This window comes from Sus scrofa, chromosome 6, assembly GCF_000003025.6.
Source record: "Sus scrofa isolate TJ Tabasco breed Duroc chromosome 6, Sscrofa11.1, whole genome shotgun sequence".
NCBI classification, from domain to species: Eukaryota; Metazoa; Chordata; class Mammalia; order Artiodactyla; family Suidae; genus Sus; species Sus scrofa.
In genome coordinates, this window is record NC_010448.4 from 52,601,934 (window position 1) to 52,627,038 (window position 25,105).

At 58.7% G+C, this 25,105-nt stretch overlaps 1 protein-coding gene across 4 annotated transcripts in view; it reads right to left on the bottom strand.

Moving 5' to 3' along the window:
- STRN4 (striatin 4) overlaps positions 1 to 25,105 on the bottom strand; it is a 25,977-nt gene continuing 872 nt past the window's right edge. The window contains exons 2-18 of one of the 4 annotated variants that reach the window (XM_003127236.4): positions 17,444 to 17,547; positions 16,867 to 16,940; positions 15,854 to 15,932; positions 13,825 to 14,022; positions 11,836 to 11,977; positions 8,326 to 8,485; positions 7,690 to 7,803; positions 7,243 to 7,358; positions 5,410 to 5,585; positions 5,254 to 5,301; positions 4,839 to 4,960; positions 3,551 to 3,721; positions 3,317 to 3,457; positions 2,825 to 2,923; positions 2,545 to 2,631; positions 1,187 to 1,421; positions 1 to 958 (exon numbers count right to left, since the gene is read on the bottom strand). In XM_003127236.4, coding sequence (XP_003127284.1) covers positions 1,252 to 1,421; positions 2,545 to 2,631; positions 2,825 to 2,923; positions 3,317 to 3,457; positions 3,551 to 3,721; positions 4,839 to 4,960; positions 5,254 to 5,301; positions 5,410 to 5,585; positions 7,243 to 7,358; positions 7,690 to 7,803; positions 8,326 to 8,485; positions 11,836 to 11,977; positions 13,825 to 14,022; positions 15,854 to 15,932; positions 16,867 to 16,940; positions 17,444 to 17,547 — 2,001 coding nt within the window. In that variant the 3' untranslated portion in view covers positions 1 to 958; positions 1,187 to 1,251. Of the gene's footprint in view, positions 959 to 1,186; positions 1,422 to 2,544; positions 2,632 to 2,824; positions 3,458 to 3,550; positions 3,722 to 4,838; positions 4,961 to 5,253; positions 5,302 to 5,409; positions 5,586 to 7,242; positions 7,359 to 7,689; positions 7,804 to 8,325; positions 8,486 to 11,835; positions 11,978 to 13,824; positions 14,023 to 15,853; positions 15,933 to 16,866; positions 16,941 to 17,443; positions 17,548 to 25,105 lie in introns of all 4 variants that reach the window. The other 3 variants (XM_021094617.1, XM_021094615.1, XM_021094616.1) reach the window with 3 other exon arrangements.

The window sequence follows — 25,105 nt, forward strand, 5'->3', positions numbered from 1 at the left end:
TCTTACTCCAAAGGGTTTATTGAGACAAGTTTCACATACAACAAGTCCAGGGCAGAAGGGATGGGGCTTATAAACAGGAACCTGGAAGGGGGCTGAGGGCACAGGGTGGAACCCAAAAAAGAGTGAAATAAATAGAGGAAGAGCGTGAAGGGCAGGGCCAGGAGCAGAGACGACAGACTATCACACAGTGATAACGACATGGGTGGGGGTGGGGCTCCATTAAAATCCCATTTATTTATACAGATATACAGGGAGTTATGGGGGACTGGGGGACCCCACTCCACCCTCCATGCCCCTGGGAGGGGCAAGAGAAGGCCATCTCTCCCCATGGGTGACCCCATGGGGGTTGGGGGAGCTGCCCTTGGAGGAGGGTTGGGGGAGGTAGGGGCGGGCACCTCCCCCGAGGGCATCACCTGCTCCCCAGGCAGTGACCGGCCCCAGAGGCCATGGGTAGTGTCTGGAAAGCTGTGCTGAGGAAGCTGGAGGGGGAGGCGGTTTGCTGGGCGCGCCTCTGGGGTTGTCTTGCCAGCAACCCTGCCGGCAGCTGGCTGCCCGGCCCCAGCCCCCTCTGAGCGAATGGGGGACTCGGGCTCCTCCCAGCACAACTCCCACCTGGGTCCATGGAGGTGGGGAGGAGGGTCAGGGGTTCAAAGAGAGAACCTGGCACCTTCTGGCATCTTGGAAAAGCTGATCCCCAAGGACACCCAGCCCTGGTTGTGTGGCCCCCGAGAAGGCAGCTCAGAGACCCGGAGAGGGTGTCAGGGTGAAGAGAAAATTCCCAGAGGCCATCCTGGAGGGCGATTCCTGAAGGAGGCTGCCGCCCCGGCTGGAGGCTCGGGGAAGGGCCGTGGGGAGGGCCTCCTGGGGAAAGGGCCCTTAGCACCACCAGGCTCCAAGGCAGGCAGGAAGAAGCCGGGCCTCCAGGCCTCTGGGCCTCCAGACTGAGGCTGGGAGTCACCTACGGGAGACAGCAGGGAGGGGGACTGGACCAGGACCTCCAGGGCGCAAGGGGTCAGGCAGCTCTGGCCGCTCCCCTGAATGCCCAGGGGCTACCCTGGCGCTTCTCACAGGGCACCCTGACCAGGACTTCGGGATCTGACAGCCTCCAGAAATGCCAGGCCGTCGGAATGCACATGCAGCGGGCTTCTGCCCTCCCAAGCCAAGCCTCCCCCGTCTGGCCCCTCACCTCAGTCCCACCTGCCCGGCCCGCTCCGCAGCCAGTGTGGCGGCCTGGGCGGGGCCGGGTGGGCATCATACGAAGACCTTGGCCAGGGCGTCGGCGCCAGCACTGGCAATGAGGGCCTTGCTAGGGTGGCAGGCGACAGCGTGGATGGCCTCCTCGTGCTTCTTGCGGTGGGCCGTGATCTCCTGAACGCACGTTTTATTGTCCAGGCTCCACAGTCGCAGGGAGCAGTCATGGCCTGTGCAGGCGTGGGAGCAGAAGGGCCGTCACCCAGCAGCTCCAGGTCCCCGGCTCCTTGCTCGGACCCATCCCCTGAACCTGGCCTTGTCCGAAGGCCTGGGAGTCTGGTGGGGGCCCAATCCTCTGCCCAGTCACCTCCAGACACCCGGCAGGAAGGAGAGCCCTTCTCTCCAGTCTATCAGGCAGCCATCTGGGAACCTAGTGTTTACTGAGCACCTGCTGTGTACTGCGCTTGGGAGTGCAGTGAACAAAACAGGCACCTCTCCCTGCCCCTGTGGAGCTGACATGCCAGGGTGCGAGACAGCACACAAGAGAACAGAGTAGACAAGGCCGTCGGGTCACAAGTGCTGTGAGCCCAAGTTGGTCAGTGCGACAGGATGGCCGGGGGGCAGGGACAGCCAGGGGCAGGGCCTGAGGACTGACAGCCTGAGTGGGGGTGCTGGCGGGTGGGGGCTGGGGGAGAGTGGAGAGTGTCGGGGCCAGGAGCCCCTGCGGGGAGACGGCCTGACTTATGTGTTACCAGGTCAGGGGCTGTGGTGGAGGCTGGTTCTATCTGTCTGCCTGGGGGGACTGGGCCTTGTACTGAGTCTTCGCTGCCTGGGACTGATCTCACCTGACACCCCACTGCAGGCTCGGCTCTGGTCAGGCCGCTGTGACTGTCAGCGCACACCCTTCAGCCCCTTCTCCATCCGCCCAAGACCCAGCCTATCTGGTCGGGGGGCAGCCCTATCGTCTCTGGGGCTCAGTGCCTTTAGCCACAGAGGACAGGTGCACCCAATGCTAAAATCTCTTGTGTGGACTGAGTCAGGTGGACCCGAACTTCAATTCCTGCAACCCACTGTTCAGTGACCAAGTCTTCTGTAGCCTCAGTTTCCAATCTGTGCAATAGGGAAAACAGGACTGGGCTCATTCAAGTCAAGCGAGACGAAGTGGGAGCAGGCCTACGGTGGGCTCCCAGGGCCTGGCTGTCCTCACTACTGTGACCGCTGTCACTCCAGCCACGGAGGGGCTTCGCTCTAGCTCCCCAGCCTCAGGGAGCCCCGGCAGCACTCCCTCGGGACCCATGCCCAGGTCTCCTCCTCGCCCTCTCCCCAGCCTCCCTGGAAAGGCTCCCGACTTACTTCCTGACATCAGGAAGACACCATTGGGGTCCACGGCTAGGCAGGTGACTGCATCCAGGTGGGCAACCATGGAGTGCACGGATTTCCCTGAGGGACAGAGGGTGGGCTGCAGGTTACTTTCCATTCTGCGCCCTGCCTGGGAAGGGGAAGGGGCTAGAGGGGCCACCAGTGAGCTTCCAACGTGGACCCCAGGAGTCACCCAAGCAGGTCTGCTCCTACCCCCTGTGAGCACAAGGGCGGCAGGAGGCAGGGCGGTGGTACCAGGAAGGCTGGGCCTCACCTGTCCGGTTGTCCAGGAAGCGGATGCCTCTGTCGTCATGGGCGGTGATGGTGAGGGGCTGGTTTGGATGACTCACCACCTGGTTGATCTGGGTTGGGCCTGAAAGGAAAAAGGGAGAGGCGAAGAGGGCAGGGGGCATCAGGGAGACCAGGGCAAAGGATAGGAGAGAGCCGCAATCCCAGGCAGGCCTGCGCCCCAGGCAGCCTGGCCGCTCCCTGCCCTGGGAGCCCATGCTCCCTCTGTGCACAGGACACAGCTGCTGGGGGAAGAGCAGGGACAATGAGCAGGGACAATGGACATGAAGACTGTGGCCCAGGGGTGAGGCCCTCACGAGGTCTCTCTCCTCCGCCCTCCCGAGCGCCCTGTGCGTCTGTAAGGGCAGTGACTGGACCTCATCTCCTTCCCACTCAGAGCCCCCGAGGGGGGCGTTGGGGGGCACCACCTTCTGCTGACTGGGCACCAGGTCACCAAAGCCACAGAAGCGGCGCTTACCGCTGCTCCCCCGGGAGTCCAGTGTAAGGAGGGCACTGCCAGCCTCCAGGTCATACAGGACAGTGTCGCCAGAGCGGAAGGAGGTCACGATGTGGGCCGGCTCGGTGCTGGTGAAGGCCACTGAGGTGGGGATCCCGTGATCTGGAGGCGGAGGGGAGAGAAGGGCGCCTGAGCCCCAGGCCTCCCGGGGGCAGAGGGGCGGGGCGGGCAGCTGGGGGCCCCCTCAGGACTCACCGCTGGCTGTGGGAAAGGTACAGAGGCAGCCGGGGCTGCTGCTGCTGGGGTCCCAGATGCGGACCGTGCCGTCGGCAGAGCAGGAGGCCAGGCGCTGGGAGGCGGGACTGAAGGCCAGGCCCCACACTGCGTCCCCATGGCCCTCCAGGACGTGGCTCAACACACTTGGGTCTACACCCGCCCGAGGGAGGAAAGGGGCTGCATCAGAGCCGCTGGCCTGGGAGCCCCGACTGTGGCTATCCACCCAGCTCCACAGCGGGTCCTCGTGCCCTCAGAGCCGCTTCCGCTCTGAGTGCTGGCTGCTCTGTGAAGGTCTGGGGGCTCTGAAGGTGCCCCAGAGTGGTCGCTCCAGGAGGGAGGGTCTTCCCTGGTTCCCCGCCATCCCCCTGCCCACCGCCCCCCGCCCAAGGCAGTGCCCAGCACAAAACCGCTGCTTGAGATATACCTTTTAGGACTTAGTTAAGGGGACAAGGAACTAGGATGGCTTTGTGACTCCAAGACCCTTCGCAGCCTGGCCCCTCCAGGTCAGCCCCCACGGTCTTCCCTGCCCACAGGCACAGCCTTGCTGCCTCTCTCCTAAGCCTTCTGGTCGTTCCCACATTGCCTCCCTGGTCACTCAAGGCCACACAGGGTGCTCTGGTCACACTTGCTGTGTAACAGCTTGCTTGACCTGGAGCAGATACTGCCTGGGACTGACGCTTGACCTTGGACAGGGCTGACACTGTCCTTCAGAAAAAAGTACACAGGCCTTCAGGGGAGACAACAGGCCTCTAACTCCGCCAAGACAGGCTGGAGCACAGAGCCGTGCGTGATCAAAGGGCTCTGGAAAGAGGCGTCAGAGGGCGGGGACACAGCCACCGAACAGATGCGACAGTCGGGTCACTTGCCCACTTAATCTTAGAGGTGCCCCAGGATAAAGGGCAAACTCCCTGCCGTCTGGCCCAGGCAACATCTCCCGTCTCGCCCGCTCTGCCCTCTCCCCGCTGACTCCTCTGCTCAGGCATGCAGACAGGGCTGAGCATCCAGTGCTGCCAGCCTCCCCACGCCTTGGCCTGGGCTGGTCCCCGGCCCCGAAGCTCAACCCCGATCAGCATCTCTGCGCAACCCTCCCCCACCGCCACCACTCCTGCCTCATCCAGTCCATCCTCGGTCACGTGCTGAAGCCCCTTGTCCCACCCTCTACCAGACCCGGAGCCCTGGCGCTCCCGCCCCAGTTCCCACAGCATCAGGCCCCCGGCAGCGGCAGCTGGGTGAGGGGAAGGAAGGCAGTGGGAGGAGCTGTCCTCACCGTAACCGTCGTAGGGGTCCATGTTGAGGTCTGGAATCTTCCAGCTGTGGATGCGGGCATCTGCCCCGCCACTGTAACAGTGCTCGCTGCTGCTGCCCATGGCTACCGCCAGCACGGGCCCCCTGGAGGATACCGAGGAGGGGAAGCAGGAGATGCCAAACTCCTCCCCCAGCCCCCACGGGACCTCGAGGGGCTCCACTAGCATTTTTCAAAGATGGCCAAACAAACAGAACCCAGCACCTGGACCTCTGGTTGTGCCTCCCCCCGCCGCCCCCCGGCAGGCTGCCTGTGCCCTGCCTTCCCCCAAGTCCTGAGTCTGTTTCCTCCTTCGAAGACTGTGCTGAGAAGCGGCTACGGAGGTGAAAGAGTCTGCAGAGCGCCAGAAGCCAGGCTGCCTTTGGGGGCCACTCCCTACCTGTGAGCCCGGAAGGCGTGGATAGGTTCCACGTCTAGCGCAGCATTCCTGTGGGGAGACGGAGGAGCCAGCTGTCACTGGGAGCCGCTCGTCACCCTGCTCCCTGCGCCCAGATGCCCCCGCCACACCCCTCCACGCCGGGGCTGCTGCTCTCACTTCTTGGCCGTGACCGCCTTCTGCAGGTTCCAGAGCTTGAGCGTGCCGTCCTCGGAGGCGGTAAGCAAAGCTGACTGGCTGTGGTGGAAAGCCAGGGAGCGGATGCCATCGTAGTGTGAACGGAGGGTGAATTTGGGGTTCCAGGTCTTCTTGAAGGCATCTTTGCTGTCAGACAGCTGGGGTGGGGGCAATGCCTCAGCATCTGCTCATCCAGCCCAGACACTGGGACCTCGAGAAGTCGTCCCTCCCCCTGCCAGCCCCATGTGGAGCACCCCACGGACTGGCCTCCAGCCGGGGACCCCTGCCCCTCCCTCCTGGCCCGCAGTGTCCCCTCGCTCACGCAGCAAGTTCCTGCACTGTGCAGGACTGGGCTAGCTCCTGGGGAGACAGAGGTGACTCTGATCCCTGGGGATCTCACGACTCATAGAGGGAGCCTGGCGGAGACAAGGAGAGGTCTCTGCAGGATTACAAATGCACCGAGAGGGGTCCCAGGCAGCCCCCTCCTCTCCTCTGCGGGGCTCCATGCGGCTTTCCCAAGGAAGTGACAAACAAGCAGGACTTCACCAGATAAGAGGGGGGAGGAGGACCGAAACTGCATGTGCAAAGTTCCCGAGGCAGAGGCAGCAGGAGCGGTCAGGAGATAGACAGGGCCGCCCTCCGCATCTCATCCTAAGCGGCGGGGCATGGTGGAAGGGATCAGAGAGGGAAATGGTACAGATTTCTCCAGCTGCCCTGCGGGGAGCTCAGCTGGGGAAGAGAGGGAGGCAGAAAGGTCCCGAGGGAAGTCTCCCCAGGAGATGTGAAGCAGGGACCAGACGCTGGGGAGTGAGACGGGGACAAGCACGCTCATGGGGAGAGACTGGGGAGCAGGCTCAGTGGGCCTCGGGGAGCAAGGCCCAGAGGCGTCCTGCGGGCCCTGGCGGATGGGGTCGCTCTCCAGGTGGGCGACCCGGGGAGGGCCACTCAGGAAATGAGCAGATTTTCAGGGGAGCCTCGGGGCCCTGCACCAAGACGGGGTACACGCCTGCTGAACCCCTTCATCTGCGCTCTTTCTCAAAGTCCTCACTTCTGCCACAGCTGTTGAGGGCTGGAGGGTCTAGCCCCTCGCGCAGGCTGCCCGGGGTAGGGCTGCAGCGCTCAGGCCTCACTTCCAACAGCCCCAGCAGCGCCCCAGCCTTGCTGGGATCACCGGGCAGGCAATCCCACTGCAGGTCCTGCCACGGGAGCGTGCTCACGCAGACCCACGTCAGAGACTCCTGGCCAGCCAGAGGCCTTGCACCGTCTCAGGCCCAGGACACCGGCCCTAAGGTCTCCTTTGCTTCCAGCCCATGGCCCCGAGGGCCTCACGCATCCCAGACTGGCCTGAGCTTTGGTTTTGTGGCCTGAGGTCACCTTCCCCTCCAAAGCCAGCTCAGTCCCACCTCCTGCACAGATGCTTTCACTTGCACTACTGCCCCCCGCAAGCCCCTTTCAACTCTGACACCGGATGTTGACTCAGCGCCCCCTTGGCTCCCGCCTCCTGCCCATGGCAGGTCCTGGACTTGCGGTGCATGGAAGCCGGGGTGGGAGGCAGCTTTGCTGAGAGGAGAAGCCTGGCAGCATGATTAAAGCACAGGCTCCAGAGCCACACCAGTGACCACGGTCAAGTCCCACCACCTGTCTGCACGGGCACCCCTCTGTGAAGACAGGATGAGCCGTCAAACGCTCTCACATCCTCCTCTGTCACGGGGGAGGGGCTGAGCGCAGGCGGACACCGTCGGAGCCCAGCAGGTCCCGCACCGCGCGGGACACCTGACCGGGGCCTGCGGGGGGTGGGGCACCCTGAGAACTTACATCGCAGCTGAGGTCGTTGTCGTTGGTGACGGTGAGATCTGCCAAGTCCCCCAGGCTCACCTCCCCGCCCCCGATAGTGTCCATGATGAAAACGTCTGAGGAGAAGCCAAAGGAACCTGGTAGGGGTGGGGCGGGGCGGGGCAGAGCGGGCAGGGAGAGCGAGAGAGAGCCAGAGAGAGGCAGAGCCATCAGGAGTGAGGAGGAGAGACAGGCAGAGGACCAGATCAAGAATCACAGCTGGAAAGAAAGAGACAGAGACAGACAGACAGGGCAGGACAGACAAAAAGAGAGGGAGACAGAGACAGACAGACGAACGTTTGGGACAGGGAGGCTGCAGACTAGAGGTCGGGCCTCGACCCTGAGGACACAGGAGCCCTGGGCTCAGCTCTGCAGCCTCCCTCTGCCATGGGCCCCTCAGGACTGGGCCGGGGTGGAGCAGCCTCTTACCTTCGTGTGGCCGGGGCTGGGGTGTGCCAGGCGGTGGGCCTGTCACTTTGGGGGGCAGCCCATCCACATCCCGAAGGTCGGCCAAAATTCCCTGGAGTTTGACCCGCCGACTTTCTGCAGGGATGAGGTGGGGCAGGAGTCACCGACCAGGTCAACGAGCCACGTGCAGGTGACTCTCTCCCCACTGCCGGAAGCCTCTCCTGCAACCAGGGGTGGCTAGGAAGCCCGGCACCCAGGGTGAGGGACAGACCGAGATGGGGCCCTCCATGGCCGCCCTTGCCGGGGCCTCAGTCCCCAGCCATCCTACGTGACCCCCGAGGGCCTCGTGGCTCCGAGTCACAGGACAGGAAGCAGCAGCAGCACTGCCCATCTGGCCCCCCCACTCTGGCTCTGCATCCTGTCCCTGAGGTCCACCAAGAACGGGCCGCCCGAGTGGAGGGCTAGAGGCCCTGCCTCAGGAAGAGGCCTGCCTGGTCCCCACGGGGATTTTCCAGGGAAGGGGCACAGGCCTCCCGCTCCCCTTGGCCTTCCTCTCAGGAAGCGTATCCGTCCGGTGGAGCCCTTGGGGCAGGAAGCAGCTGCCTGTGGCCATGTGCCCGCGGTGAAGGAAGGCCGGCCAGAAAAGTCTCAACTCACCCAGTTCATGGTGGGTGCCCTCTCCAGCGCACCGCCGAGGGTCTGGAGAGCCCTCCCCGTCCTCCCCGGAGCCCAGGAAATCAAATTCGTTGATGGCATCCTCTGAGTCATCCTCTTCGTCTTCATCCTCCATTTCAGGTACCAGGGCCTTGGACGGCAGCTGGGGCGTGAACACCAAGCAGAGGTCAGGGGCTCTTGCCTAGAGCCCAAGCCCCCAGGTTCTGGGAACAGAGAAGCAAGGGTTTCTGGCCTGGGCCGCCTGGCAGCGTCCAGCCCCAGCCCCGCACTCGGACGCCGAGCACCCCCTGCTGGGCACTTGACTAGCCTGCTCCTCACTGGCTGGGGTGGGGCGCCTTCTGCCTCTGCCCCCAGCTGTGACCCCCACACCCATAGGGCCGTCCTGCTGGCTTCTTCTTGGGCTGCTCGGGCTCCCGCTGCCCCCCACGCTCAGCACGGTACTTCCGAAATAACGTCAGCTAATACGACCACCTCTTTCAGGGGTGAGAGAGAATGTTTGTTTGTGTCTATGGGCCTAAGTGAGGGAAGGAGGTGCACACTCAAAGCCAGATTGGATTCACTGAACAGATCCACAGGTACGAGAGTACCAGGAAGGAGCCCCTTCCCCTCTGGGTCAGCCTCTACGCGTCACATCCGTGATTTCACAACCCCATGAATAGTTATCATTATTATAATTTCTTTCGTCTTTTTGAGGCCACACCCATGGCATATGGAGGTTCCCAGGCTAGGAGGAGAATCAGAGATACAGCTGCCGGCCTACACCACAGCCAGAGCAACACAGGATCCTTAATCTACCGAGTGAGGCCAGGGACTGAACCGGCATCCTCATGGGTACTAGTCAGATTTGTTACCCTGAGCCACATCGGGAACTCCCATTATGGTAATCACTGGTCCCATATTACAGATGAGGAAACGGAGGCTGAACAGAGTGCAGCCCTTGCCCCAGGTCGCAAGGTCCAAGCCATTTCTTTTAAGACGGCTCTTGGGTGTGTGATTACCTGAGGTTCTTCGCATCTTCCTTATAACTTTCTAAATGGGCTAAATTTTATACACATATATATATATATAAAACACGCAGGAGCTACTTTTAGAACTAGAGAAAACACCTTCGTTCCTCTTTTTTTTTTTGTCTTTTCAGGGCCGCACCCGTGCCATATGGACATTCCCAGGCTAGGGTCGAATCAGAGCTATAGCCGCCGGCCTACACCACAGCCACAGCAACTCGGGATCCGTGCCGCATCTGTGACCTACACCACAGCTCACGGCAACGCCAGATCCTTAACCCAATGAGCAAGGCCAGGGACCGAACCCGCAACCTCATGGTTTCTAGTCAGATTTGTTAACCACTGCGCCACGACGGGAACTCCTCGTTCCTCCATTCTGAGAACCAGAATGCTGGTGGGTTTGCCCGTTTCACACAGTCGGTCTTAACCAGGGGTAAGAGCTAAATCATCCTGTTTTCCTCACTTCACGAGCCTGGCCCCCCACCCAGACTTATGAATTTAGGAGCAGCACGGCTCCTGCGCTCCCCACACAGACACCTCGGGTACACGGCCTCGTGAAATGATGCTCTGCGTGTGATTCTCCACCCTCGGGTGGCTTCAGCATCACTCCACTGCACAAAGCGCCATCCGGAGCTGCACACTTGGCACTTCGAAGACTGCACTTGTGCACTTACATGCCTTAAGGGAGTTCCAGAATTTTCAAAGACAGTTTTGATATCTGAGTTCTGCTCTAAGTGCTGGCTTAAGACATAGAGCACCTCGGCACCAGGATTCTGAGGCCTCCGGGCCGGCTCCTCCAGGAAGCCTTCTCCCTCCTGGTGTTCCCTGCCTGGGCCCAGCCTCCATCAGATGGTGGGTTCCTCTAGGGTGGGCTGACCCTCACCCCGAGCTGGGTCTAGAGGGTATGAACATGGAGGCAGCCCGCTCGGGCATCCTGAAGGGCCAGCCCCGCACAGGACTGCCTTCCTCTGCCTTTCTGGGAGAAGACCTGGGGTCAAGGTCCAGACAGCACGCCCAGGGAAGCAACGGTGGGGGTTGGAGCTCTACATGCGGGTGGAACCACACCGGGCGCTCTGAAGGGCCTGCCCACACCACAGGAGCTGTCGGTGGCACCCCACTGCTGAGCCCTGGTGTGGCAGCTTCCGTGCAGCCAAGGGCTTTCTATGCATGCACTCATTTTAGTTAATTCCTTGACAGCCCAGGGACTATGAGCCCCTGAGACGGAAACTGAGACAAAGAGAATCGTGTGCCCAAAGGTACATAGCCAGGCCGGCGGGCACTCTGGGAGCCACAGGCAGGTCATGAGGCCCTGGGGAAGCAGGAGACCCCCGACAGGGCCCGTGGGACAAGACGCCGTGACTGAGGCAAAGGCCTGAGGGAGAACGCAGTCATTTTCAACGGGAGGAGCCGAGAGGAGGAAAGACTGCGCAGCGGAGGTTGCGGTGAGACCCGACAAGCGGGTGAAATCCCAACAGGGGGTTGGGGGGGGGCAGGGTGCTGGACCAGGGAGTTGAGAGACCCCCGCTTTTCCTATAACCCCCAGTTCCAGAGTCTGGCTCCACACAGTCCTGTCCCCTCAGTGTGTTCACTGAGCGCCTAATCTGCATGGGACCCTGTGCTGAGCCACACTGGGGACACTGGACACAGAGCAAAGGCTGGGAAGGACAGACCGATGAGGGAGGAGGGAGACAGAGCTGGCATGAGACGGGGGCGCCTGCCTGTGTGGGCCACTGGCCACAAGCCCCTCCACCTCAGGACCAGACCAAGTCTCCATATTCGTGCCGCCGGCACAGAGCTCGGCCATGAAGCTGCTGGTCACTGGACAGACGAGGCCAGACCCTGCCCAAGAACGGCGCCATCAGAATGGTGGGAGCTGGGTGGCTTTCCGAGCCCAGGAGTGGGGCTGAAGGGTGGAGGCAGCCATATCTCAAGGCCATGCTGAGGAGCACCCAACTCTACCCTGTGGGCAGTATCCCCAGACCTGGGTCTTGACAGCGACAGCAGACTGGACGACGAAGTCCTGGACAGGACCCCCCCCCCCCGCCCGCCTCCAGGCTGAGCCCTGGGCCCGGCCACGTTCCCTCAGGGAGCTGGGGAGAAGAGCAGAGGGTCGCACAGTCCCTGCCTCGTGGAGCTCAGCACCCACTGCGGGAGACAGAGCCAGAGTCACACCCAAAATGTCTAAGCACGGCTGCGGTAGGGCTGGCCCAAAGTGGGGAGCACTGTGAGAGGGCGTGGCGGGGGCTGGCCCAGCCTGGAGGGCGAGAAGGGGGTGCAGCGGAAGAAGGGGCCAGCTCCAAGAGAAAAGACCCAGGCGGCCCCAAAGGTCACGGAGGCCACAGCACAGGGGACTCTGCTCCAGGCAGGGATATGATGAAACCACAGAGGCAGCCTGAGGGCGCCCACAGAGGTGCTCTGCTCTGGGGCTCGAAGCAGGGGTCCTCTTGCAGAAAGGGGGAGGGAGGGCCCACTGGGCTCACGAGCTCACCTTCACCCGCTGCTTCTTGTGCTGCACGCTGTCCAGCTCGTCGTCCTCGTCACTGTCCTCATCCTCGCAGTTCTGCAGGAAGGGGATCTGCTCCAGCACTGAGCCACCCAGGCGCTCTTTGCCATCTTTGCCGGCTGCGTTCCTGCCCAGGATGGGGGGCAGAGGAAGTGTTAGTCCTGCCCAGTGACAAAGCTGTTCAGGTGGGAGAGCGCCGGGACTCGGGTCGTGCCCTGGGCCTCAAGCCCAGCCTCTGAACCCTCGCTGGGACCACAGACCGGGCCCAGCTCCTCATTGAGCTCCGAGCCCCGAGTTCTAGGGAACTAGCCCCCAGCCCGCCCACAGGGCCCCACACGTGCTGAGTGAGGAGAGCTGGATGGGAAAGTGGCCCCGATTCCCACAGCCCAGTCAAACCGTGAGCCCAGGGCAGGCGAGGGGCAGGGACACAGCCAGCAGGAAGAAAGGGGAAGTGGTCACTCCACGAACCCCCAGCCCTTCCAGCCCGCTCCCCTCTCCACCTCTGGGACACTGTTCAAAGGCTCCAACGGGATGACAAGTTTTAGCAAAGGAGGTATTTGCCGAACCTGACTCCAGGGCAGACAGGAGGGCAGAGTTCAAAGTTGAGATATGTGCAAACATTGTCCTTTTTGGCCACTGGGCTGAGGCTCTCGAGAGTCCTTGTCAACTGCCCAGGTGTCTGGCTGCCACTGGGTGGAGCTCGCCCCTCCAGGAGATCCAAGTGTGGATCCCAGATCCTGCGCTCCCTTCCCGGCCTCCGGCAGAACGTCATGCCTGGGCCGCCTCCCGCACGGCTGCCGGGGCCTCCTCGTGTGTGGGAGACCCCTGGGCTCAGCGCTCAGACCTCCCTGCGCCAGCTACACCTGGCCTCGGTGACTGCCAAGCCCCGGGCTTTTAAACCCACCACTGCAGGTGCACTAGAGGCGCTTTAGGAGTTAGGGGCTCCCCACCCCCAGCACTGGGGTCAAACAGGCACCTCGAACTCCACGGCCCTTGATCCCCCCTCGTTCTCTCCTTCTCGGTCAACACTGCCCCAGCGGCTCAGACCACACCCTTTAACTTTTTTTTCCTCTCCCCCAACAGCCAATCCTTGAAATAGTGTCGGCTCACCCTAAAAACCTACCCCAAAGAGAAAGCAGACCGCTCCTCCCCCTGCCCCGCTAACGCCTGAGTCTCCGCCGGGCCCTCCAGCAGCCCCTCCTTCTCGAAGCACAGGACAAGCACACGACGTAGTAGTAGTACGGGTATCAGATGATGTCACACCCCTGCTTGAAACCACGGGCTTCCCACAAGCCTAGACTCTCAGCTCCACATCGTGGCCTTGAGGCCCTACATGCTCTGCCTCCTGAGATTTCAGCCCTGCTGCAGACCACAGCGCTCACTCCCTGCAGCCTCGGCCAGCTCTGAACAGGCCAGGTCTTTTCCACCTGGGAGCTTTAAATTTGCCGTTCCCTCTGCCTAGAACACTCTTCTTTCTCCCAGCTACCTGGGCGGCTGAGCCTCAGTTCCATGCACTTCCTGCCCAAACAGCACCTCCAAGAAGAGGTGCTCCCTGCTCACCCTCTCCCAAGTGCCATGACTGCCCGTCACTTTCTCACTGCCTTTCACACGGCACCTCGCGTCACCACCCTGAAGGTGTTTACTTTGATCAGGCGATTAGTGATGAGAGAGTGAACAAGTGCTCCTAGGGCTCTGTGGCCCGGGGTCTCCCTCAGCAGGGGCTCCGGGGGGGCCAGGGAGCACCAGCCTGAGGCTCAGGAGGGGATGGGCCTGGAGCTGTGGTGCACACCAGCACCAGGGCGGCACCGGGGAAGGGGTGGTGCAGGGGACCCAGGACAGAAGGTTCTGGAACAAAGAAGCCCACGACACCCTCCAGGAAGGAAGTGGCTCCCAGAGCACTGTTGACCTTCTGACCCCAACCCATCAGGAGGGAGAAGGCGCACACGGATGCACCCACCAGGCCCAAGGGCTCACCTCTTGATCTGCTCCTCGATCTGTTTCACCAGCAGCGACTCACCGCCACTGAGTCCCCCAGGGCCCGGTGTAGTCCTGAGGCCCCCTTCACTGGGCTCCACGGCCCCGTTGAGCTCCAACGAACGGCCCAGGAGGGACCGCACGCGCTTGGACCGCATGTCCAGGATGGTGTCTGTGTAGCCCACCTCTTCCAGGTACCTGCAGGGAGGCGGAGCCAGGGCAGGTCAAGGGACCTCCTGGCTTCTTTACATACTCTGGGGGCCGATGCAAACTGGGACGGCCCTCTTGGAGAAACAATTTAAGACGCCACACCGAGATTTCAAATAAGCATACCCCTGATCCTGCTGCTTCCCTTCTGAGACTGTTTCCAGGGGAAGCCTTTATACAGAGGCACCGTGCCGTCACAGGCGCTCAGAGAGCCCAGACGCAGGGGCCAAGCTACACGTCCACCTGTGGAAGCGAGCGACTGATGGATACTATGTGCCAAAGAAAGAGGCCCATGGTAAACGGCTTCGCAGGATAAGTTACATGTTCCTTAGAACTCAAGTGTTTATTAAAAAAAAAAAAAAAAAAAAATTTACGGAAAAAAAGAGGAGTTCCCGTCCTGGCTCAGTAGTTAAGGAACCTGACTAGCATCCATAGGACACGGGTTCGATCCCTGGCCCTGCTCAGTGGGTTAAGGATCCGGTGTTGCCATGAGCTGCAGTGTAGGTTGCAAATGAGGCTTGGATCCCACGTTGTTGTGGCTCTAGTGTAGGCCGGCAGCTATAGCTCCAATTAGACCCCTGGGAACCTCCATATGCTGTGGGTGCAGCCCTAAAAAGACAAAAAACCCAAAACAACAAGAACAACAACAAAACCTGAAGCCATTTGGTAAATTGGTCCAAAAACTTAAAAAAAAAAAAAAAAAAATCAATTTTGGGTATCTGTGGCTTCAAAAGACTGGCAGACAAGAGTCCCATGCTGGTCCTCAGGAGGCGCCTACAGAGCCCTCTCCGTCGACCCTGACTCTGTCCCTGTGGGAACATCAGACAGCCCCCGCCTTCGCCTGCCGTCTCCTCTCCAGGGCCTGTGTGGAGTCCCAGGCGGAGGGGCAGGGAAGCGGGCTGGGGAGGGACCGCCTGAGATCACACTGCAGACCCTCTCTGCGACCTTAAGCAAACAGATACCCTCTCTGCACCTGCTTTTGTCATCTGTGAATACAAGGGGAATGCTAGCAGTCAGGTCACACGGAGATTTATGCGAGGAATCCATGTGTGCGAAATGTTTAGCACGTGCCAGGCACCATAACAGGTACCTGGCAAGCGTCCCTGTGATAATCATTCTGTTGTCACCATTTGCACACACCTTAAGCTTGCAATTGAACTCACAGATATTTAGCTTAAGGAAATCAAGGAGATGGACACGTAATTTTCTGGTATTTGTCACAATGTCTATTAAAAACATCTTCAACAAAATAGATCAGAAGCGATGGCCACAGGAAATTATGACTATCCACGTGACAAACTATGATAAATGTCTTGAAATGATGTGACACAACTAATTTACATGGAAAGATGTTCACAACACTTAGCAAAAGCAACACATTACAGAACATTGCGAAGGAGAAACCCTCGCTTCTCTAAAACACACACACAGGCACAAATACATATCACAGCAGAAGAGACAGCATATGTGCCAAAATGTTTCCAGGGGCATGAAACTCCTTGGGGGGTGGAATTACGAGTGACTTTTATCTTTGTGTTTCCCAAATTTTCTAAAACATCCAATAAAAAACAATTTTAACATTACCCTCAGAGGAAAAAAGGCACAGAGGCACTCGGGGTCTCCTTCCAAAGTGCCTGCCTCCTGCAGGAAGTCCTCCCTTGCTCCTTCCCAGGGAGAGGGAGGGGGACGGGCCATCGCGCTGTAGCCGGCAGGGATCCTGATAGCTCAGGGTCCCCAGTGGAAACAGGAAGGACGGTGGCGTCCTCGGGCTTATCTCCCGAGCTAAACATGCCTCCCCCACCCCGTCCCTCCACACACTCACTGTCGGAGAAGCTGCCGCCCCTCCTTCCACACCAGCGGGCTGTTCTCCAGGGTGACCGACTCCACGGGGCCATTGGAGACTGGAGGGCAGAGAGAAAAGAGGCAGGCCTTCTCAGGCAGGGCTCTGCCATGCCCTGCCACCTCCTCCCCCTCCCAAACCCCAACACATCAGTCACCGTCACCATCACAGTTCCAAGGGAGTCATGTCCTGAGAGCATCCGAAACCCACCCTCTCCCCTCCTGGCGCCTCCTCTCTAGTTTCTTTTGGTCACTGCCCGAACCAGCCCCAGACCATCTTCAGACTCCATCTACTTGTGTTATTTTCCCACACTGGGGGCAGGCTCCGGGCTGAACCAATGGGCGGGCTGGGCTCTTTCCCCACTGTGTGGCCTCGGGCAGAGCAGGCTACTGACCTGAGCCTCAGTTTCCTCTCCTGAGAAACAAGGTTAATAACCCACCTCAGGATGGGTGTGAGGATTAAATGAGGCAACCTGTTTATCTTACCCACCGAGTATTTACCGGGCACCTACTCTGTACCCAGCTAGGCGCCGGGCGACATCAGTCAGCCCCTGGCCTGCGGAACTCACGCTCTGAGTGGAGGAGTCTGACGTGAGAACAGTGGTCACTGTGAGCCTGGCCTCCCCGGCCTCGACAGGCCGCCCAGACCCAGGTCCCTGTTCCCCGGTACCTGCGTCCCTCCGCCTGGAAGGCCGTCCTTACTTCCTGCTCTCTTTCCAGGCGCTCGGACTACCGGGGCCCTCGAGTGTCTGTCTATCTCACAGAGGGATCCAGGCAGGACTCCGAGGGCTTCTGCACCCCACCCCACTCCCCGGGGCGCCCAGCATGGTCCTTGGCAGAACATCCTACGGGGACGGCCCTAAGAGTGAGACCCGGCCCCACCCCGCCCGGCCAGCCCTGCTTTCTGTGGAGCACAGGGAGAAAGAGGCAGCCGTCTCTATTCTCCTCGGTCACATTCAGTTTTGCAAGGAGGGGGCGGAGAGGATGGGGGGGTACCTTGTTCTGACAGTTCGGGTTTCTTCTCTCCCTGGTTCAGGTCTGTCCCAAATTTCAATTTATGATATTTGGCCCTAAAAGAACAAATGATTCATGAATGAGAGACACATAAGAATAGACAGGGCCAGCACTGGCCTCAGGCATCCCAGATCGCAGGTGGTCCCTCTAATCCCCTCCCCTCTCTCGGAAGCTGAGCTGCCCCCTCAGGAAGCAGCCCTGGAGGAGGCGGCACGGCACACGGGGCTGGGAAGAGTCACTCTTTGGCGTCAGGCAGACTGTCAGCACCGGAGTCCGTGAAGAACTCCTCACCCTCCGGAAGCCTCGCTGTCCCGTCAGGCTGGTGGAAGGGCTACATGAGCCCACGAAGCACCGTTACCGATACTGCTCCTGGTGCGGCTCCTAAACCCCCCGCCCCGCCCCGCCTTGTTCTGTCCCCCTCTCCTAGAAGCATGCGCACTGGGTGACGGGGAGGAGAATGACTGACCCCAAATCTCCCCCAGCTGGGAGGCAGCGCAGCCGGCCTCTGACCCTCCCGACTGGTCCTGCCCTGAAGCGGGGACAGGACGGCAGGGCTCACCTCTCCTGCTTCAGTGCATATTCTAACATCTTGATCCGCCGCACCAGGTCTGTCTTGAGATTCTCTTGCCCCTTCCTTTCTCCCTGGAGGAAGGCCACCTGAGCCTGCGCAGGGAGAGGAGGGAACAGGAAGACAGCAGGGCTCAGGCCCACTGACACGTGTCCCTGGCTCACTCAGGGACACTCAGTTCCAGGCCCACCCCCGCAATGACACAAGGCGGCCACTTCTTCAGGCGTGAAGACCCTGAGCCAGGGCTCAGTGGAGCAGTGAGAGGGTGAGCTGGATCTGTTTCCATGTCACCTACAATGAAGAGAAGGCCTGAACCCCTGAAACTGAACAGGGACAGCCACAGGGAACTATATTCAACATCCTGTGATACCATAACAACAGAAAAGAAAATGACAAAGGATGTATACATATGTATGACTGAATCACTTGGCTGTACAGCAGAAAGTAACACAACCCTGTAAATCAACCATACTTCAATAAAATTGCAATTAAAAATAATAATAAATGAGGACAGCTTGGGCCTAATGTGGTCCCTGCTTTGTGGGGAGAAGGCGGGGGAGATAGGTATTAACAGCCCCGGGCTCCTCTTCCCCCACCCTAGGCAGGTGCTGTCCCTAAGGTTGCTGGTGGCGGTGGCGTCACACTATTCCTACCAGAGCATCTGTCCCTGGGAGGCGTGGGAAGTTACTGGAGTTTAGGGACAAGAGTGGGTGGCTCGGCTCAGCTCCTGCTGTAAGGCAAAAGCTTTACCACCCAACCCCCACAGTGGGGACCAAGCATCCCACTGGAGCCTGCCCAGGGCAAGGGAGACATGCCACAGACATGACCAGGGGCCCCTGCCAGCCACTTCACACCGTCTGCTGGCACGGGCTGCCTCGGTCTGCTCTGGTCTGTCAACAGGTCTTTGGAGACACTGGGCCAACGGCCTTGGAGGTAGGATCTTGGCCCCTGACCATGTCCTGGAAGGCCAGTGCCAAAGCCCTGAGCCCAGGGCCCATCCTTGGCCTCTCCCCAAGTGCTCCTCTGTTCCAGGCTGGGACCATCTGAGCTCCAGGCCTGGCTCAGCTGCTTACTGGCTGCATGATCTTCGGCAAGGCCCCAACTCTCTCTGAGCCTCCATTTCCCCTTCTAGAAAACAGGGCTCACAGAGTGCCAGCTCCTACCTCTTGTTATCTTATTCTTCTCCCTGTCCATTCCTCCAGTGTTGAAATGGGCCCAGTGCCTCAAGGGAGCAGGATCCCTCTGGGGCCTGAGACCCGTGGAACAGAGATGCCCGCAGCTTACAGACCTCCTGCCCCACGGCAGCTGCATCTTCATGGAGCCAATCGCACATACCATGTGCTTACTGAAGAACTCCCAACAGCTCCACCAGAGAAGCCCCATACACCTCTTCCTGGCTGAGAACATTCCCAAAGCCTCGCTCTAGGACTGTCAGTTGTTAGTGGCTTCTTCCTCTCCCCGGGGCTTGAAGGGCCCTGACGTATCTGCCCCCGGGCACTTGGAGCACAGCATGCCCTCTGCCCACAGGCCCACTGTCATCCCTGTCCTGCTCCAGGGAGCGGTCTCTCTCTCAGGTCAGCAGGGAACCAAGTGTGCTCAGTAACGCCGAGCACGGTCGGCCCTGCGACCGGGGAAACAGGCGCACTCAGAAACCATTGGTGGGGCCGTAAGTTGACGAGCCCTTCCGGGAGGGCAATCTGGCCCCATCCACAAAGATGTTGACTGCATGCCACTCTGGTCCTAGCAGTTCCACTCTAGGAATCTACCCGACAGGCATAACTGCGATGGCAGGCTTCCCTTTGAAAAATCCAAAGGGATATACACGCATTAACGTATGGATCGTTCGTTCATTCACGCATTTATTTACACCTCAGATATTTACTGAGCCCTGAACTATGTATCAGATACAGCTGTAGACAGAGAATACAGCGCTGAACAAGACGAGGTGTATATTCTAGAGGAGGATGTGGGAGAAACAAGGAACAAATAAATACATGTCACAGGTATGCTACGGAAAAGAAACCGCATCTGTCCTTTGAGGGAAAGGGACACCCCCCAACACTTTTTTCTTTATACACTTTTTGGTTTGGGGGGGTGGTGGTGCTTTTTTTGGCCACATCCACAGCATAGGGAAGTTCCCAGACCAGGGACTGAATCCAAGCTACAGCTGTGACAACGATGGATCCTTAACCCACTGTGTAGGGGCTGGGATCAAACAGCAAGAGATCAAACTGCTACACAGTTGGATCCTTAACCGGATGCACCACCATGGGAACTCCAGGAACTCCTCTTTCTAAACTTTAAATCAACACTTATATACATATATACTTAAGGCCAGAAAGGTGGGCTCACATGTGATCAACATCATGGAAATTTGAATTTCTTTTTTTTTTTTTTTTTCTATTTCTTGGGCCACTCCCGTGGCATATGGAGGTTCCCAGGCTAGGGGTCGAATCGGAGCTGTAGCCACTGGCCTACGCCAGAGCCACAGCAACGTGGGATCCGAGCTGTGTCTGCAACCTACACCACAGCTCACAGCAACGCCAGATCGTTAACCCACTGAGCAAGGGCAGGGACCGAACCCACAACCTCATGGTTCCTAGTCGGATTCGTTAACCACTGCGCCACGACTGGAACTCCGGAAATTTGAATTTCTATCCCTTATTGTTTTTAAGGCCGCACCTGAGGCATTGGGAGTTCCAGGCTAGGGGTAGAATCAGAGCTGCAGCTGCAGGTCTACACCACAGCCACAGCAGTGCCAGATCTGAGCTGAACCTGCGACCTACACCACAGCTCAAGGCAATGCCCAATTCTTAACCCACCGAGCGAGGCCAGGGATCAAAGCTGCATTCTCAAGGATACTAGTCGGGTTTGTTACTGATGAGCCACAACAGGAACTTGAATTTCTGTCCTTTATGTATCTTCTCAGTCATGCACATCTACTGTCTGTGAGTCATTTTAGAAGGTTGGGGGAGCAGTGGAGAAGAAAAAGTTGATCACCAAACACAAGCCCTGGGTTACTGCTCCCCTGTGCACCCCTCCCGTCTGGGCTTCAGTCACTGAGCTGCTTCCCAGCGCCTGCCCAGCCTGCTGAGCCCACATCTGTGCAATGCCCGATACTGGTGGACCGCCTGTGCCAGCCAGGCACTGCGTGAGGCTCTGGCAAAGTAACGGAGCCCTCGGGCACAGGTGATAAGCACAGCAGCAACATTAACACAGGATGTGACCAGGGTCCCGGTGAGGCAGCAGAGGAGGTTATGGGAGGAGGGACAACCAAGCCAGTTTGGAGTGAAGAAGGGACAGTTCAGCTAAGACCCCAAGGCTGAGTAGCAGTCAGCCAGCGGGGTGGAGTGCGCAGCTGGCTGAGGACAGAGACAAGGAACTCTACAAAGGCCAGGCTGCCTGCATCTGAATGGGTATAAGGGTTAGGGAGGAAAGTTAGAGAAGCTTGTAGGCCCAACAAAGGATCACAGACCACGTGAGCAAGTCTGAAATTTATCCTAAGAGCACAGGGGAAGGTATGGAAGGGTTTTTGGTGTTTTTTTGATTATTAGTTGGTTTACTGGTTTTGTGCAATGGCCGTACCCATGGCACATCGAAGTTCCCGGACTAGGGGTTGAACTGGAACTGCAGCTGCCAGTCTACACCATGGCCACAGCAACACCGGATCCAAACCCCATCTGCCACCTACACCACAGCTGGCAGCAACTCAGGATCCTTAACCCACTGAGTGAGGCCAGGGATCAAACCTGCATCCACAGAGACAATGACAGGGGTTCCCAACCACTGAGGCACTCCCTGGAAAGGTTTTTTAGGCAAAGAGAGATGTAATCAGATTTTCATGTTGCAGAGGTAATTCCACAAGCTCTAAAGTGGAGAAGTGATAGCTGCAGGGGGCAAGGGGAGAGCAAAGCTAAAGGCAGAGACCAGCCACTGAAGGAGGCAGTCCCAGAAATCCCAGTGGGAGATGACAGTGGCCCAGATTAGGACCAGGAAGAAGGGGGTCATGCGTGGATTTAACAATAAGGAGATGGGACTGTTAACACCTAGTGACCCTCATCTGTGGGGGAGAAAGCAGAATCGTGCCCGGCCCTCATACCTGCTCAGCCTCCCCCTTCACCTCCTCGCCCCCATATCAAGCCCTGATCTCCCCTCTCCTAATGATGACGTGAGAATCTTACTAAGCCCATTCTGCTCCGATCCTCTGGCAAAGAAGGGAAAAAAGAGAACCAGAAACATGTGGTTGAAGTATCCCAGGTTGGTGGAATACCACAAAGGGGGAAGTGTTGGTGGCCAGTCCCTCCCACCCCCGCAGGATCTGCCAGCGCTGCGGTGGGCTGGCAGGTAAGGCCGGGATCTGGAAGTTCTCTACCCACCGCCACTCCCTCTGGCCAGACTGTTGGAACACATGCGCCCCCAAAACCGCGCTGAGACAGGGCTGCCGCCTCCCCTCCAGCTGTTCCTCTCCACCCCGGCTGCATCAACAAAGCTTTTGGAGGGGCTGAGATGCCCAAGAGCTACGACGCCTCCACATCCCAACCTTTCTGTCCCAGCCCCCTTCCCGTGCCAGTTCAGTTCCGCCTGGCCCTCCACTGCATCTGCTGCACTCCACTCCTCTGGGGCTCCTGGCAGGGCTAGGTCCCCATGGATCCCTCAGTGCCCCGTGGGAGGCTGGAAGTGGGGAGGGGCCAGCTCCATACCATCTCTGCCGGCAGCGCACTCGCCACAGCTCCCTGCCGCTGCCCTACGTGAAATGTCCAGTTCAGACCCACGTGCCCCACCCTGAGCTTCCTCTTGTCCTCAGAGAGCTCACATCCCTTCCCAGAAGAGCCACGGATCATGCACAGAGCCACACAGTCAAAACCTTTACCGTGGGAGTTCCCGTCGTGGCGCAGTGGTTAACAAATCCGACTAGGAACCATGAGGTTGAGGGTTCGATCCCTGCCCTTGCTCAGTGGGTTAAGGATCCAGCGTTGCCGTGAGCTGTGGTGTAGGTTGCAGACGCGGCTGGGATCCCACATTGCTGTGGCTCTGGCGTAGGCTGGTGGCTGCAGCTCTGATTTGACCCCTAGCCTGGGAACCTCCATATGCCGCGGGAGCGGCCCAAGAAATGGCAAAAAGACAAAAAAAAAAAAAAACACCTCTACCGTGTGACCGTGCAGAGGTCTCTGTAGCCTCCTGCACAAACCAGTCTCTTCCATCAGCCTGGAAGTTTCTGAATGGCAGAAACTGCGTCATCTCCTTCTCAGAATCCCCCCACTGGGCAAAGTCCTGCTCATTATCACCTGTGCTGATGCTGCCTCCCTGCTTGAATTCTTGGGCGCCTCCTGGCAGGACCTCACAAGGCTGTGTTTTCTGCCATTCCCCACACACTGACTGCACACAGGTCCTGTGCCAGGAGCAGCTGCACTCAGCTATTTGGAGAAAAGGTATTCAGAACTGGAAAAATCTGATACAGTCCAGGCCTTAAAGGATCTCACAGGAGAAGTCGCACCTCTCTAAGTGATAAGTGCTCAAGTCAAAGTGTATAAAAAGAGGTGCTGCTGATGCGAGTGTAAATGCGGGGCAACCTGCCAGACCCAGTCCCCGCTTCATAAACACACCTCTTCTCCTGTTCCACCCCCTCCACCCGTCTCTTCTGCTGTACTCACGCGGGGATACAAGGATATTTGCTGCAAACAACCTAAAATTCCATCAAGAGGGCTCCAATTAAATGAGCTGGGATACAAACACCAGTGGAATATAGTTTTCAAAAACAGTGAGTATTGCTCTCTGTGCTGATATGAAAGGAACACCAAGACGCATGACTATGTGGGAAAAAAGGTCACAAAATGATACACATGATATGATCTCATATATTACACACATGGAGCTGAACTACTTTCACAGAAAACAGTTGGGGAGGCGAGTTAGGGAGCAGGTCAGGAAAGGGACGGGGGTCCCCTTCACTCACATGTATGTAATATGTGCACACAGATGCCTGAGCGCTTTGAATGTGCGCTAACATAACAGAACAAAAGAAAACAAAGTGAGTGGCGCCGGAGGCTAGACAAAGGAGCGTCTAAGCGGGTGCTATCCACAACTTTCTCCCAAAGCCCAAGAAGACCACTAAGGAGGGGAACAGACACATCTTTTCTCTTGTTTGTCTCAAAGATGAGGAGGTGGGTTGGGGGGTGCTGCAGGCTGCACAGGTGTGAAGTCCCAGACACCAAGCACCAAGATTTAACCCCAGGTCTGCTGTGACTGCTTGGACGTTCCCGCAGAGGCCAGAACTTCCTGGAACAGGCTTCTCCTCTGTCCTGGGCATCAGAGAAGTATAACGCATGGGCTCGAAAGCCCACAGACCACCTCTGCCACCCACAGGCTATGAGTCTAGATAAATCACTGACCTGCTCAAAGCCTCCACTTCCTCTTCTGCTTGATTTCTTTAAAGGGGAGGGAAGGGGGGGAATATCACTTACCCTCCCAGAAGGTTGCAAGGATTTATTTAAAGTGCCTGACACAATGCCTGGCACATAGTATGTGCTCAATAAACAGCAGCTGCGATAGCAGCTGCTGAGCGAGGGCAAGGACACTGGCCCTGCCTACATGAAGGGGTACTAAGAAGATCTAAAAAGACGTACTCTGGGAAAGAGCTCTGGAAGGAGAGATGGAACACAAAAACAAGGGGTACTTGCATAAGGATTTCTCTCCCACCCAACCCCCCCAGCACCAAGCCTCAGCTACCACAGAGCCAGGATCCCTACAGGGGTGGGAGAATTGCGGGATGCTCTCTCTATTCATCCCATGGACAAAATTCTAACCAGGTGTTTCTTTCAGTCCCCACCTCTCCTAGACAGGAAACAGCAAATCAGAGGGGGAAAGATGCTAGAAGCAGGCGCTGACTTCTGCTGATAACACCACAGACCAGGACCCCTCAGACTCCTGGCAGCACATCCTTAGAACCCTTAAAATCCTCACAATTCTGATACCCAGGCTCCTAGGGACACCCAGCAAACGGACCCACATCTCTCAAGGTCACAAAACCCAGCCCAGCTCCTCGGCGCCTTCCAAACATCATCCCAGGGGTACAGCCCTCCCTCAAGCTACTCCACAAACCAGAGTCCTTTCCCAGAAACTTCCACAAACACTACCCCCCACCCCAGGATCTTTGTGAGATTCTTCCTCTGGCTGCCTTCCTGCTCTACAAAATGCTCCCCGCCACCCCCAGATTCGGCCAATTCCTCGTGTCTTCACCCCACGCCCCAGCTCCACCGCTGGACACGGCCGACCTCCTCTCATTCCAGGTCGGGGCTCTGCACCTGACATCTTCCACACCTCCCATCTCTGGGCGGGAGTCCCCCCATCTCCCACATCCCCGAAGAGTTTCTCGGCTCTCAAGCTCTTCCAGCACAGGCTCCTGGGGCACGTCCTGGCCCCCTCCATGATTCCACCCCCGGGATCCCTTCCCGGGAGGCGGTAGCGACGCACTGCCAAGGCTCCACAAAGTTTCCTCCTCAGAGGGAAGGGGCACACACCTTCATCTGACACCCCCGAGACCTCGCTCTCCTCCCCGGAGTCCCGGCAGAGCCATCTTTCAGTCCCCGCCGTCCTAACACTCCGAAACAAACCCGTCCTGAGCTCCCTGACTTCCTCTCCCTACTCACAAGGGAG